Genomic DNA, 14641 nt, shown 5'->3' with positions numbered 1-14641 from the left:
TGAAATTTATAAAGAAAAGAGAAAGACTGTCTTGGAAACAAACAACTCTTGAAGCATTTCTGAAGAAAAAGATGACTCGTGCATCCGACAAACCAGTGAGTGATGAAGAACCATCAAGTGATGAACCATCAGCAAGTGGGCATTTAGTCAATAATTGTGAAGAGTAAACATTCTTTAACATTTGTATGACATAAATAATTTTTTTATTATTATAATTTGCTTGATTTTAAAGGTTTTCATTTCTTTGGATAAATAAATCATTGTTTAAGCTTGTTGACTCGTACATTACTATGGTCAAATTTCATTGTTGCGAATGTAACCCTTGTTTTTAATATTGCGTCTATGGGAAATAAATTCCCGCTTCATGAGTTGCGAATAAACTCATAAAGTCTGGAACTACCTATTTATGTAATCTGGGATCACATAGTGTATAGACCCTGGCAATGATCATGCTACAGCTGCTTAAGAAGTTTGCTAAAATGTATTCTTTTACAGTGAACCACCATCATTGTTCCTAGATAGAGATTTAATGTGTTTCATCTTCCACTATTAATAGAATGAAGGTTGAAATTCAGAAAAAGCAATCACTTGCAACAGCTGAAAGGAAGTGGATATCATACTGGGGTGGCCATGGCCGGGTTGTGAAAACTAAGAAATCGAAGCCACCATTGCTGTAGTAACTTTTCACGTTCTAAAAGCAACATAGCATGAAATGAGTGCCAGTGACTCTTCAGAGAGAAAAATAAATAAATAAAAGAAAGTTATCAGTCACATAGTTTTGTGATTTCTTTCATCTTCACTTCCCTGTTTAAAGCTGTGTTTGAGCTTGCATTTAAGTGTCATATCATCTGACAACACATTTGACATTAATACTGTCTGAGTACCCGATGACAGTATGAACGATGTGAGGTCTCGCGTTGTCATGATACAGCATCCACCCACAAAGTGTGCAGTACAGTTTTGTAGCAAGGTCCCATAACAGTCGTATGTTGTAGCACAACATGCTGGTAAACCATTCCTTGAATGTCTACAAAAGAGATGACCATAACCTTTTCTGTAGAAGCCACATCTTTTTCTTGTTTTCAGTGTTGGCAGTGACATAACCTTCCAAACAGATCTTTGTTGCTTACTCTTTGGATTAAAATGATGAAACCATGTATAAGTAATTATAGACCTGTGAGCTTAACTTCTGTTCCAGGAAAATTAATGGAGGCACTGGTTAAAGAAGCACTGCAGGATCATTTAGACAAGACTTCAGTTATAGCTCAGACACAGCATGGTTTTGTTAAGGGGAAGTCTTGCCTGACCAATTTGATTGGATACTATGATGCAGTCACAAAAGAACTGGATGCAGGGAATAGCTTTGATATTATATACTTGGATCTTAGAAAGGCTTTTGATACTGTTGCACATGGAAGACTGCTGCACAAATTGGAGCAGTGTGGCATTGGAGGCAAATTGCTGCTATGAATAAAGGGGTGGTTGAGGGGGAGAAGACAGAGAGTGGTAATCAATGGACACTGCTCATCGTGGACTTATGTTATTAGTGGAGTCCCTCAGGGCTCAGTGTTGGGTCCATTATTGTTTTCTGTATTTATAAATGATATTGATGATGGTATATCAAGCTTAATGTCCACGTTTGCAGACGATACAAAGGTTGGCAGGGTTGTCAAGGACACTACTGACACTGTGCTGCTGCAACAGGATCTGGAAAGGTTGAGCAGATGGGCTGAGAGGTGGCAAATGAAGTTTAACATTGACAAATGTAAAGTACTACACATGGGAAACAGCAACCCCAGAGCAACGTATCAACTCTGTGGTACTACACTGACAGTGGTAGAGAATGAAAGGGACTTGGGGGTGGTTGTGCAGGCAGATATGAAGTTCTCTGAGCAGTGCAGACGGGCTGCAAGAGTAGCTCATGGAGTATTGTCAATGATATACAGGAATTTTTCCCGCAGGGATAAGGAGGTGATTATTCCCTTGTATAAGGCAATGGTCAGGCCACACCTAGAGTACTGTATACAGGTCTGGAGGCCTCATTTCAAGAAGGATGTAGAGCTGCTGGAACGAGTACAGAGAAGGGCAACAAGATTAGTGAATGGAACAAAGGGGTGCTCTTACGAAGAAAGGCTTAAGTTTTGCAAATTACAGTGTCTGGAGACTAGGCACCAGCGAGGTGATCTGATAGAGGTGTATAAAGCCTTGAATGGTTTGAGCATGCTCAGTGCTGATGGGATTCTTCCTCTAGCTCAGAATAATCACCTGAGAGGGCAAAAATTCAAATTGAGGAAAGACAGATGTAGGATAGACGTGCGGAAATTTGCCTTTAGCCAGCGGGTGGTTGGTTGGTGGAACAGACTTCCATCCCTTGTAGTGGAAGTTGATAGCCTAAATAAGTTTAAGGCTCAGCTGGACAGGTATTTTGAACGAACAGAGGGGTGAAGTGGAAGTGGTTTTTTTTTTTTTTTTTTGGCTGATGCTGCATAAGCTTGCTTTCTTGCATCAAATGCCTCTACTAATGCTAATTCCCACTGTTATCACCTTGTTCAGAACCTGAACACCTTCAGTATCCATCTGTTTCATATTTTAACAAAACTCTATGCAAACTTTCTGTTGCTCAGATGTGAGTAGCCTTGGAACCCAGCTTTAAAGTGGATGTGATTCATTTTGTGATTGAATCACATCCATCTTTAAACATTATAAACCACCAGCAAGATGTGATATATGGAAGTGTATATTCACCATAAGCCTCTTTTAACATTTTATAAGCTTCAGCTGATATTTTCTTGAGATGAAAACAAAATTTGAGAGAAGCTTACTGTTCCTTGTATATCATGTCCATCGTTACGAATGTCCTTTACTTGAGTTTGCTGCCTAACGCATATGTTGCTCTTCTTATTCCACATGAAACTGAACAGGCAAAAGCTTGACCATGTGCTCAAGTCATCTGTGCAGTTGCTATGTGATACAACTTAGTTTGGTCATAAATTCCCCAGCTCAGCTAGAAACAGCAAGCGAAATGGTTGTTCATGAAAAATTGTGATCATTCTTTATTGAACAACCCTCGTAGGTATAATTTAATATGTTTTTAAAAAATATAAATAGAACATGCTAAATTATATCTATTTAACTTCTGTTTGTGAATTTGCATGTTTCAGTATGCAACCTGTGCATATGTATGTTAGTTATCCCTTCTGTGGATACTACATGTCATCATGCCTTAGAAATTCCATTCTGTTATAGATTCGGATGAGAGTTTATAAATTTTTTATTTTTATTATTATTATTTCAATAGTTTTGGTATTTTTCACAGTCAAAAAGGGTGATTAATAGAATACATGTTATTGCCCTAGTTGGGTGTCATCATCATCAGCCATTTTCATTGCACTGCAGGATGAAGGCCTCTCCAGCAACTTTCCAGTTTCTTCTGTTTTGTTCAATGGCCATCTGTTTACTGCCAATGACTCTTGAATTTCATATGCCTCTCCGTTGTTGTCTTCCAGGTTTTCATTTATCTCCTCTTGGTACCATTCTGTTATTTTTTTTTTTTTTTTTGCCCATCTGTCATTGGGTCTTCGAGTTATGTGTCCTGCCCAAGTCCATTTCAGTTATTTAGTTTTGATAAGAATGTCCTTTACTTGAGTTTGCTGCCTAACGCATATGTTGCTCTTCTTATTCCACATTTTGATTCCTAATATAATCTGTTCCATTCTTCTCTGAGTAGTTCTCAGCTTCTCTTCCATTCTTTTGGTGAGGGCCCAAGTTTCACTTCCATAAGTCATGGTGAGGAGTATACATTGATTCGATATTTTGCATTTCAGACAAATTGGGATATTGCTCCTCAGTATGTGATTATAATAATAATAATTCTTGACTAGTGCTGCCTACCTTAAATGAAAGAACTAATCGTTAGGATTCTATTGCACTGCTCTCTCACTATATGTCCCCACATTGCACACACAAGCTCATACAGTCATTGCCACTTGTTATATTTAAAACGTTCAGAGCTCATTATTTTATTATTGTCAACTTCGAGTTTATTTGTTTTTTGTTTTTTAAGGTGAGAATTATGTCACAGTCAAGAAGACATGTCCACCGCCATGCTACTATGATTGGTTGTGTTGGACATACCTTGCAGCGAAGAAGATACGTGCCTTTTCTTGTTTCTGCAACTGTATTCAGGATTGGTCTGAAATGGTGAAATCAAAGAAAATTTATATAAGTTTCCTCAGATACAAGAAATGACAAAGGATTCGATGCGTACAGGCTTACCTGCTTATGACATAAGGATTTGATGTGTACTGACTTACTTGCTTATGACAAAACATGCACTACATTTCTTTAGAACAGCTAGAGAAAACTTTAAATTTGCATGCTAATGAGGGAACGAAATTTAACAGAGAAATTCAGGTATGAATTAGTTTCAGGTCTGTGGGTGAGAATTTTTTAGAGAACAATAAAGATCCAGACTACAGTTTAAAATATGTTTGCAAACTTCAAGAAATTGGGCTGCAACATTATTGTCACATTACATATTTAGACTTCCCCACTTGGAAGTGTAAGTGAAGAACAGGGTGAGAGGTTTAAACAGGACGTTAAATACATGGAGATGAGGTATCAGGGGAGTTGAAAAGTCAACATCAGGGCTGATATTTGCTGGATACTGAAGAGGTAATGTAAAGTAGAGGCATCTGCAAGAAAACAAAACACTAATAATGAAAGTTTGACTGAGTTTTTAAAGTGAAATGTAGGATTTTAGTGTACTTTATCATATTTTGCCCGTTTCGGTAGTATTTTTTTGAGGTTACAATGAATTGTCCAAAAATTTTCAGGAAAATATCAGGCAATAAAAACTGTGCTACCAATTGCAAAATTTTACCAAATGCTCTAAGGTAGGCAGGCTTACTGCATGTAGATTTGACTCCATCCGATTCATCTTTGCCATTCTCATTTAAGAGACTGCAATTTCCTATTTGACTGGCTCTAAGTAAAAATCAAGGGCAGATGTTTAATAGAGTCAGAATTTCTCTTACTAGCCCCTGTATTTAATCATGGCCAATTGTATGTAGGAATGTCTCAGGTCAAATCATTCCAGCACGTTAAGATAGGTTACCAGAAGGACACAAGAATATAAAAAATTTTCAAAGAAGTATTATAGAGAGTGTACCACATTTTGTATGTGTGAAATTGTTATGCAATGTGCACATTTTGGATAATCAGAAAGATGTTAAAACGAAAGAAAATTTATAAGTTTCCTCAGATACAAGAAATAAGAAAAGATTCGACGCGTATTGGCTTATCTGCTCACGAGAAAATATGTCCTACATTTCTTTTGGACAGCTAGGAAAAAACTCTGCTACCAATTGCGAAATTTTCGCAGTGGGTACTACTAGTTCTCTCTAATCTGTTAGTAATGACCCTTGTGAACAACTTGTAGATGTGAGACGACAAGCTTGTTATTATTTGTTATTGTTATTTGGTTTTTTTTTTTTAGGAGCATTAGCAACTAAGGCCATATTGCTCCGAGAATATGCGGTGGTCATTCCCTGACCTTTCCGCATCCTCCGTATTTGGTGGTGACGGGCTCGAACCCCGGTCTAATCAAGAAGCATGTGCTACGCACTGCTGCTCCTTCCCACCTGGCTACAGAGGTGCCCATGAGATGACGAGCTAATTGGGCTATAATTTCCAATTCCTGATTTTTCTCCTCCCTTATGCAGCAAAATTATGATTGCATTATTCCACTCCTTAGGCATCACGCCTTTCCTAATGTATTTTCTGAAGAGTTTTGCCAGTTACTTTGTCATGTCTCTTCCTCCCAATTTTAACAACTTTACAGTAACTTCATCTTCACTTGGGGCTTTTGGTTGTTCATTTACTTCAGTTCATGTTCTATCTCATCTGGAAGAATATCAGGTTGGTTTGGGTTTTTTTTTTTTTTTAGGAGCATTAGCAACTAAGGCCATATTTTTTTTTTTATGAAAACCCCAAACACGAAAGGTATCAAAACCTATAGTACTTAGTACAGTGCATGGGTTGAAGGAGAAGTGTGTGTGTGGGGGGGGGGGGGGGGATGCCGGAAACTTTGCTCTAGAGACTAAACATGGGTTTCACCACTTCAAGCCTCCAATATTGCTCCGAGATATGCGGTGGTCATTCCCTGACCTTTCCGCATCCTCCGTATTTGGTGGTGACGGGCTCGAACCCCAGTCTAATCAAGAAGCGTGTGCTACGCACTGCTGCTCCTTCCCACCTGGTTACGGAGGCGCCGGATATCAGGTATGTCATATGTGTTGCTAATTTGTGATTTATCTTCCCCACTTCTGGCATCATTCCCTTGCTCCTTATATAATTCTTTGTAGTAAGCTTCTGCTGTTTAAATTATGCCTTCTTTGCTATTTATAAGTGCACCATCACTATTCTTCAGATTCAGTATCATTTATCTTTCCGTTTGTATCATTCAGTATCATTTGTCTTTTCTGCTGATGACTGCTGATTTAAGTCCTTTGTTTTCCCTTCATGCTTGTTCTTCTTTTCTTATGTTAAATCTTATGTCCTATCTGAGTCTCTAATGGCTTTACATAACTCAGTATACTCAATTTTGTCATTGTCGGTGTTTATCTTGCTTTTCAATTTTTGTCTTCGGTGCATCATGACAAGTGTTTCTTGACTAATTTTTTCTTCTTTATATTTCTTTTTACCTATAGGTTTCTTGGGCTTTATCACTTTCAGAAAGTTGTATTTCTTGTCAACATCTTGTCCTGAGAGGTTTGCAAAAGCTCAAACTTGTTCCTAAGTTCCAGTACATACTGCTTTTTCTACTCTTCTGTTATCTCAAAGACCTTCATATTATTTACTCTAGTCAGTTTTTCACTTTTGTTTCTTACAGGTAACCAAATGCTTAAGTGACCACAACTGGGACAGAATGAGTTTTAAATCAGGAAGTTTAAAAAATAATAATAAAAAAATAAAAAATCAGAACTTCTCCATGTTTAGGTAATATATGTTCTAAAAATGAAACATATTTATAAAAGAGAAAATGTGGTTTAATATATTGTAAGCCGACCGGGCTAGCCGGGTGGGTAAAGTGCCTGCCTGGCAACCCAGAGGTTGCGGGTTCGAATCCCGCCTAAAATGATTAGGCGGGATGTGCAAAGAAGTTCAATAAAATTATATTTTATTGAACTTCTTTCTGCCTTAATCATATTTTGATCAATAAAAATCTTTATACATTAAATTTACATAACATAATGGTTTTTACATCAAAGTGGGTTTGTCCATCTCACCTGTAAGGTCCCGAGTGCCAAGTATTATTAGTGACTACAGTGCCTTTTCATAAAGATTATCTGGTATGCTTAACTGTACATATGTTTCGCAAGTCCATTAACTTTTAGTATTAGAATTAAATACATCTATTCAAATACTATAACCTAGAAAGGAAAGGCACCTTTTTACTCTTTTTTATTTTTAATTTATACTAATGCTCTCATCTTCGCTTGGGTCACTAAATGACACCACTCTTGCCTCCACATGGGGGGGTGGGGAGACAATCTCCCAGGGCCAAAAAGATCACATCATGAGTAACTCAAATTCTGGTTTATCTAGGCTGCCAGATGCACCCCAGACATCTTTTAAAAAAACCATTATCATTATCAGCATCAGCCATATCATGCAAGGAAGCCTGAGGCTTTTGCTATACCAGGCAAAAAAAAAATTCTGAGTTACCCTGACAGAGAGAGAGGGGGGGGGGATCACCAAGAAAGAGAAGAATGGTGATAGCCCATACCAGATGTGAGCCTGGTATGGGCTTGTGGGAACTGCCAAATGCCAAACTGAGTGAAGACCTATCCAACTCCACCTTTCTTGATCATCCACTCAACTGGTGAAAATGCAGTTGGCAAACTTACACCATTTTGAGTACAAAAAGAATTATAAAGTACAGCTGGATCTCCCAAGTCTGTAAAAAGACTCAAGTCAGATGACATTCTTGTCGAGACTAATATTAAACACTCAGAGAAACTTTTGAGCATTAATCTCTTTGCAGGACTGCCAGTAACTGTGATGCCCCCACAGATCACTGAACACCTCTAAAGTAGTGATCTCAGACTGGGTTTGATTATATGTGTCTGAAGAGGAGATGCAAGAAGAGCTTAAAAATCAAGGAGTTATTCAAGTCAAGAAAATCTCCATCAGAAAAGATGGCATTCTGACCCCTACACAAAATCTTATCTTGACCTTTAACACATTACATTGTCTAAGCTCCATTAGGGCCAGTTATTTGGTATGCAACTTCAAACCCTCTACATGTTTCTCTGCATGTTTCTGATGTCAGAATTACGGTCATTCCCAGGAAGCTTGTTTGGGAACCCCTACTTGTGCAAAGTGTGGGTCAGTAGAACACAACTGTGATGCTTGTACTGCTCCTCAACCATATGGCCAAATTGCAGAAAAGATCACCCCACCTATGCCTAGAACATGTGACCGCTGGAAAAGTGAGAAACTTATTCAGGAATATAAAACAAATCATAATGTTTCCTAATATGAAGCAAAGTGAATCACCTAGCCCCCAATTGTTGTATTGTGGACTAATGTTATTAGTGGAGTCCTTCAGGGTCCAGTGTTGGGTCCATTATTGTTGCAACAGGATCTGGAAAGGTTGGGCTGAGAGGTGGCAAATGAAGTTTAACATTGACAAATGTAAAGTACTACATATGGGAAACAGCAACCCCAGAGCAATGTATCAACTCTGTGGTACTACATTGACAGTGGTAGAGAATGAAAAGGATCTGGGGGGTAATTGTGCAGGCAGATATGAAGTTCTCTGAGCAGTGCAGACGGGCTGCAAGAGTAGCTCATGGTGTCTTATCAATGATAAACAGGAATTTTTCTAGCAGGGATAAGGAGGTGATTATTCCCTTGTATAAGGCAATGGTCAGGCCACACCTTGAGTACTGTATACAGGTCTGGAGGCCTCATTTCAAGAAGGATGTAGAGCTGCTGGAACGAGTACAGAGAAGGGCAACAAGATTAGTGAATGGAACAAAGGGTTGCTCTTACGAAGAAAGAGCTTAAGTTTTGGAAATTAAAATGTCTGGAGACTATGCACTGGCGAGGTGATCTGACAGAGCTGTATAAAGCCTTGAATGGTTTGAGCATGCTCAATGCTGATGGGATTCTGCCTCTTGCTCAGAATAATCACCTGAGAGGGCATAAATTCGAATTGAGGAAAGACAGGTGTAGGATAGATGTGCGAAAATTTGCCTTTAACCAGCAGGTAGTTGGTTGGTGGAACAGACTTCCATCCCTTGTTGTGGAAGTTGATAGCCTAAATAAATTTAAGGCTCAGCTGGACAGATATTTCGAACGAACGGAGGGGGTGAAGTGGAAAGTGTTTTTTTTTTTGGCTGATGCTGCATAAGCTTGCTTTCTTGCATCATATGCCTCTACTATCAAGAGAAAAATACCAATCATTACACCATAAACGGAACTAACAGTACCCCCAAAAGAATCTTTCTCAAATTACGTCAAAACCCTTTGCAGTGCAACTCAAACTCAAGCAGTCAATACACCAATTTCCATACTACGTGAAAACCTCCATTTCCCAGACCAAGGATGCATAGAAAAATAGTCATCAACAGGAAATGTATACTAATGAAAAATCTACAGATGATCCTATCCTAGAACTTTTTATTGAAGAAGACATGGACACACAGGAAAGCTTTTTTTTCCAAAAAGATAAAAACAAGAGTGAAAAACAGAACTTCAGCAACACAAATGTTCTGACTGCATATTAATAATAAACACAATAATTCAATGGAATTTTCGTGGTTTATTTAAGATCTATAAGATCTTACCTCTAAATAAATACCATTATGTCTCACTAAGTATGTTTCAGTATAATATATTTAGAAAAGACAGAAACCATCTAAACACTGCACATGGTGGTGTAGCTATATTAACAAATCACTTGCTCCTACCAAGCACGTTCTACTGAACTCTCCCCTTGAGGCAACAGCAGTGTAATATGTGGGCATCATATTACAATCTGTTCCCTACCTGGGGAAAAAAACTCTTCCTTTTTTTGCATACCAACATTTCATGTGCATAGTGTGCCCTTTCCTTCTTCTGGTAAGAGTTTAGAAGTTTGTTTGTTATTTGGTTTTTAGGAGCATTAGCAACTAAGGCCATATTGCTCCGATTTTAGAAGTCTAGCAGACACTTTACTCATATGCACTCTTGATGGATGATGTTCTCCCCATCCCCTATGTAATTTAGAGCTCTTCAACTAGTTATGTGATGCTAATACGACAATCTGCTAGTATTAATTCCTTGATTTTTGCAACATTCTCTTCTGTTACAGCAGTTGCTGGGCATCCTGGGATTTCCTTAACCTTGGACTGGGGTTCTTCCACATTTGAATTGTTTATACTAATGTGCAACAACATTGTAACCTGGGTATTCTTCTCCATAAACAGCAATCATTTCTTTGTGGATTATTTTGGATGTTCCCCTTGCAGAAAGAAGAATCAAATCACTGAATTGTATTCCATTTTTATCTATTGTGACATTTCACTTCATTCAGTGCTGCAAAGAAAAAATATATATACATATTGTCGCATAAAATTTGTGTGGTTGCTATAGAGATTACAAGGAAGCAAACAAAAAAATTTAATCTTTCTATCACAACTACTGGATGAATTGAAATATTTTTGAAACCCCTGTACTATATAGTTCATCACATTTAACTTTTGGTATTCCTTCTGCAGTAAGTAGTTCTGTTGTGTTGGGAATTATGGGCAACCGACATGAAAAATACTGTTGTTTTATATAGTAGTAGCAGAGCACCAATTATCCAAATTGATAATTAATTCGTGACAAAGGTGGTTCGGACAATTGGATTAAGGTGGGGGAAAACACTTTTATCTGCAAAAAAAAATATTAATTATTTTACACTTTAAAGATAAAATTAAATAAAATTTTCAAAATGCTCTATTAGAAAAATTGCAACAGTGATGTTTCTTGTTTCCAAGCTTCTAAATCTCGCAAGTGTTTCCACTAAATTTATTTTGTCAGCGTTGAAAATAAAATCGAGATCGTACTTCCCAATTAATAAATGCGGCCATTTCAAAATGGGTCCAGTCCTGAAATTCTGTCCAGCTGATTTTTTTTTTTTTTTTTTGCATAAACCATTTGTATATTGCTTCTTCTACTTACTCGTTGTTAGCCTTTTTCATTGTTTTCCACTTTCTAATACAGGAAGAAACTGAAGAATCGACTCTATTCTTTTTAATGTCAAATTGTGGCTGCCCCAACACCATATCTTTGACGATTTTCTTCCCTGTTTCCCCCTTTTCAACAAATTAATTATTTCCACTTTGTCTACCATTGTCAGAACATGTTTTTGTTTATTTGACACTAAATTTTTAGCATCCATGAAAATTGGAATGGGGTTGAAAAGTCAAACAAAAAACAGCACTAAACACTGACATGTGATTACTGCAAAGGCTGGAATAATAACCATGTGGGCTGACTCATTTTGGGGGGAGGATTCTTACATCAAAGGCCAAGCCCGCATTCCTTGGTTGTAGTGATTTGGTTAATTAGCAATTCGAATAATCAATGTTCTGCTGTATATGAAATACATAAAGTTGTTTAGAAGAAAACGTGGTCAGGTAAATCATCTTATTTTAGTATATATATTTTAAAATGTAAATTTTACAAGAAAAGTCCTTCTTGAGCAACTGAAATAAGCCCACCCTTCTTCCTTAAACAGTCAAAGTTAAGATGGTAAAGGCAAATAGTAATGTTTCACTGAAAAGAAGAAGCTTCAGTGCATGTTACACTGTAAGTTGTTTACCCTCAAATTGTATTGAGAAATGTGGTGGTCTATTTCATAAAGGAGAAAGAAAATGGAGTACCTCCACTAAACATTGCATCCATTTATGAAAGATTAGCACAGACCTTAAGAATTTCTCAAGCAACTGTTGCAAAATATCCAGTGACCGAACAAAAGCCATCAACACCAGGGAAAAGTAGACTCAAAAGACTTGCATGCATGACCAAAATGGACAATTTCAGTTCCTATGAATGAAAACATTCTGCCGTATACAGTGTAATTTTTTTTACTGCGTTAATACTAATAGTCAAGTATGCTATCTGGGACTATTCCCAACATCTGACAGGGGAATATGAGCTGATCTTTTATTGATATTTTGGTCACCTGTGAAAATTTTAAATTTCCACTGATTTTTCAATTTCTGTAATTCTTGAATATGGGAAGCTGGAAAAATTTCGTACTATATCTAAAATATTCCTTAATTGGAGATGTGACAAGTAAAGGTATTGAATCAGCTGTTTATTTATCTCTGCTTTTCATTAATAAGAATATATTTGGACGTAATCTGTTCTGCATTTTAGTCATTTTTATGGAACACTTAAAATCAACCAAAAGAAATTTAATATTTAAATTTAAAACTTCATTAAAAGTTTAAGAAATCAAAAATGCTTAGCTACCAGATGGTGCCAGAAATGATGTACTCTTATGCTTTGACCTAGTTTGCTGTCCCTGTCCACACACCATTCATGTAGTATGGTAAGTGATATATATAAATCTTATTTAGTGCTTACAAGCAACAGTAGCAACTTTCATAAAGAATTGATATAATTAATTGCTTATAGTTTGTGAATTTAAGAAAGTTTACATAATATGCCTTTTAAATATTTGCTTCGTACAGATGCAAAAGTTTAGCATTCTTTTTTTTTTTTTTTAACAAGACCATGAAATCCATTAACACTATGCAAAAATTTTCATAAAGATTCCGCTTAGATATATTTCTGGTATTTCTTGGTAAATTCAAGAATATATTTGGAATTGATTGATATGGACTGTGGTCATGTTTGAATGCCAATTTTAAATATGACTGCAGTTTCTACATAGCATCAACCCAGAAATGAAAGAAAAGTACTTATGTAATAATACTGTATCATATTTATTAACAATTTAGACAGAATATCATTTTTTGATAAAATAAACTAATATACAACAGGCTATAAAAAAATCACAAATAAAAAAATAGAAACCCTTTTTTCAGTTTAATCAAAATAATAATAATAAAACCTTAAAAACGTGTATTTGAACAGCTGTCTTTTGTGGTCATTGTGATCATTCTGAACCAAGAACACCAGATATCGTTATGCATCATAGCTTCATCCCACCTTCCTTGGTACCTCTTTTCTATTGTTTGTATGTCCTAGTAAATTCTCTCTTTACACTTCTTTAACATTGCCCAGATTTAGGCTGAAAAAGGTCAAGGCAAGAGTGAAAGTAATGGAGTTTAAGTAACATTCTGCATTCCATTTTTCTGTAATTTTCATTCAGCTTGTCAACTAGGCCTTTGTAATTTTCACTCTTAATGTTACCTAGAAAACTATTCACTGCAAGGCATTTCACTCTGTAACAGGCATTGTCTTCCATTTCTTGGGTAGCCAGTATCTACTTTACATGTGGACCAGTAAATATGCCACGTATTAGGCACCTCTGGAAATACAGGTTATATACTCCTGAAGATGTCATCTTGAGGATCCATTGTTCTAACAAATTTCTTGACCAGTCCCATTATAGAAATATAAACTGATGGAATCAAGGGTTTTTTTTTTTTTTTTTTTGAGATAAGGGATTATTTACTACATTATGTGCACCAGGCTGCAGATCAGTTCTGGTAGACCATTATCTTAAAGGCCAATAAAATCAGCAACAGAAAACGATATTATTTACATGCGTAAATGATATATCTTTTTCAGATTGCTGCAGTTCGGAACAGGAGATTTCACATTTTATAAAAAAAGATGTCAGAACTTTGTATTGGATTTGGTTAGACCCAGATGCCTCTCTAAATCATCCAGTTCTTTCTGATTAATGAAATGTGTTTTACTTGAACTGAGGTGTTATTCCAATTATCCTGCTCATCAGGTTTCATCATCCACTTTCGAAGATTCTTCTCTGGAAGGCAGATTGGAAATTGGCCAGCCTTTATTGTGTAGCACCATAGCAATAGAAGATGGTATGTTGGGTGCAGTACAGATTTTCAATCCATAGACCTTTTTAAATATAAAAGTAGGACTCGTCATGATAGCTTGTGTTCACTTCATATCCAAGGTAAAGGAGAAGGCATACACTTATGTCTACCCCAAAGCCATCCCTCTAATATTGACTTCTTCATCCATAGGTTTCTCCAAAATAGGCTTCATATACACTGAAATGAAAAAACCTTGATCCTATTAAGAATTTTTTACTTCACCTGCTTTTGAACTAGTGTACTCATTCTGTTGTCTACAAGCTGAAAAAAACAGCCCACACCTTCATTTGGTAGCCACAGGGGCAGAAACACTTATTATATTAATACTACAGGCTCTTATATACAGTGGAATCTTGTTAATACAAAGTTCAAGGGACCTAAATTTTCATGTTTTGTAATAACGAGGTTTGTAGTAGCGGAGGTCCCCCAAAAGTGTCAAAATTTTACCGTTTTTTTTTGGTACATACTGTATATCTAAGAATAATAATAAATAATAACAATATCAAAAATAAATTAATAAAACAAAATAAAAACAAAAGCCTTTTCTAACAATACAGTAATAG

General features: G+C 36.6%; 1 protein-coding gene across 4 annotated transcripts in view; it reads left to right on the top strand.

Moving 5' to 3' along the window:
- The window catches only part of woc (zinc finger protein without children), a 717317-nt gene that overhangs the window by 457088 nt on the left and 245588 nt on the right, over positions 1 to 14641 (top strand). The window contains exon 17 of one of the 4 annotated variants that reach the window (XM_090381484.1): positions 12559 to 12595. The exons of the other annotated variants lie outside the window; for them this stretch is intronic. Within the exon in view, the coding sequence (XP_090237610.1) occupies positions 12559 to 12591 (33 nt within the window). The 3' untranslated portion in view covers positions 12592 to 12595. The remainder of the gene's footprint in view (positions 1 to 12558; positions 12596 to 14641) is intronic. 4 annotated transcript variants of the gene reach the window in all.

This window comes from Mastigoproctus giganteus, chromosome 9 (assembly GCF_048544385.1).
Source record: "Mastigoproctus giganteus isolate SK-2022 chromosome 9, ASM4854438v1, whole genome shotgun sequence".
NCBI classification, from domain to species: Eukaryota; Metazoa; Arthropoda; class Arachnida; order Uropygi; family Thelyphonidae; genus Mastigoproctus; species Mastigoproctus giganteus.
This window is presented reverse-complemented; position numbering and strand designations above follow the sequence as displayed.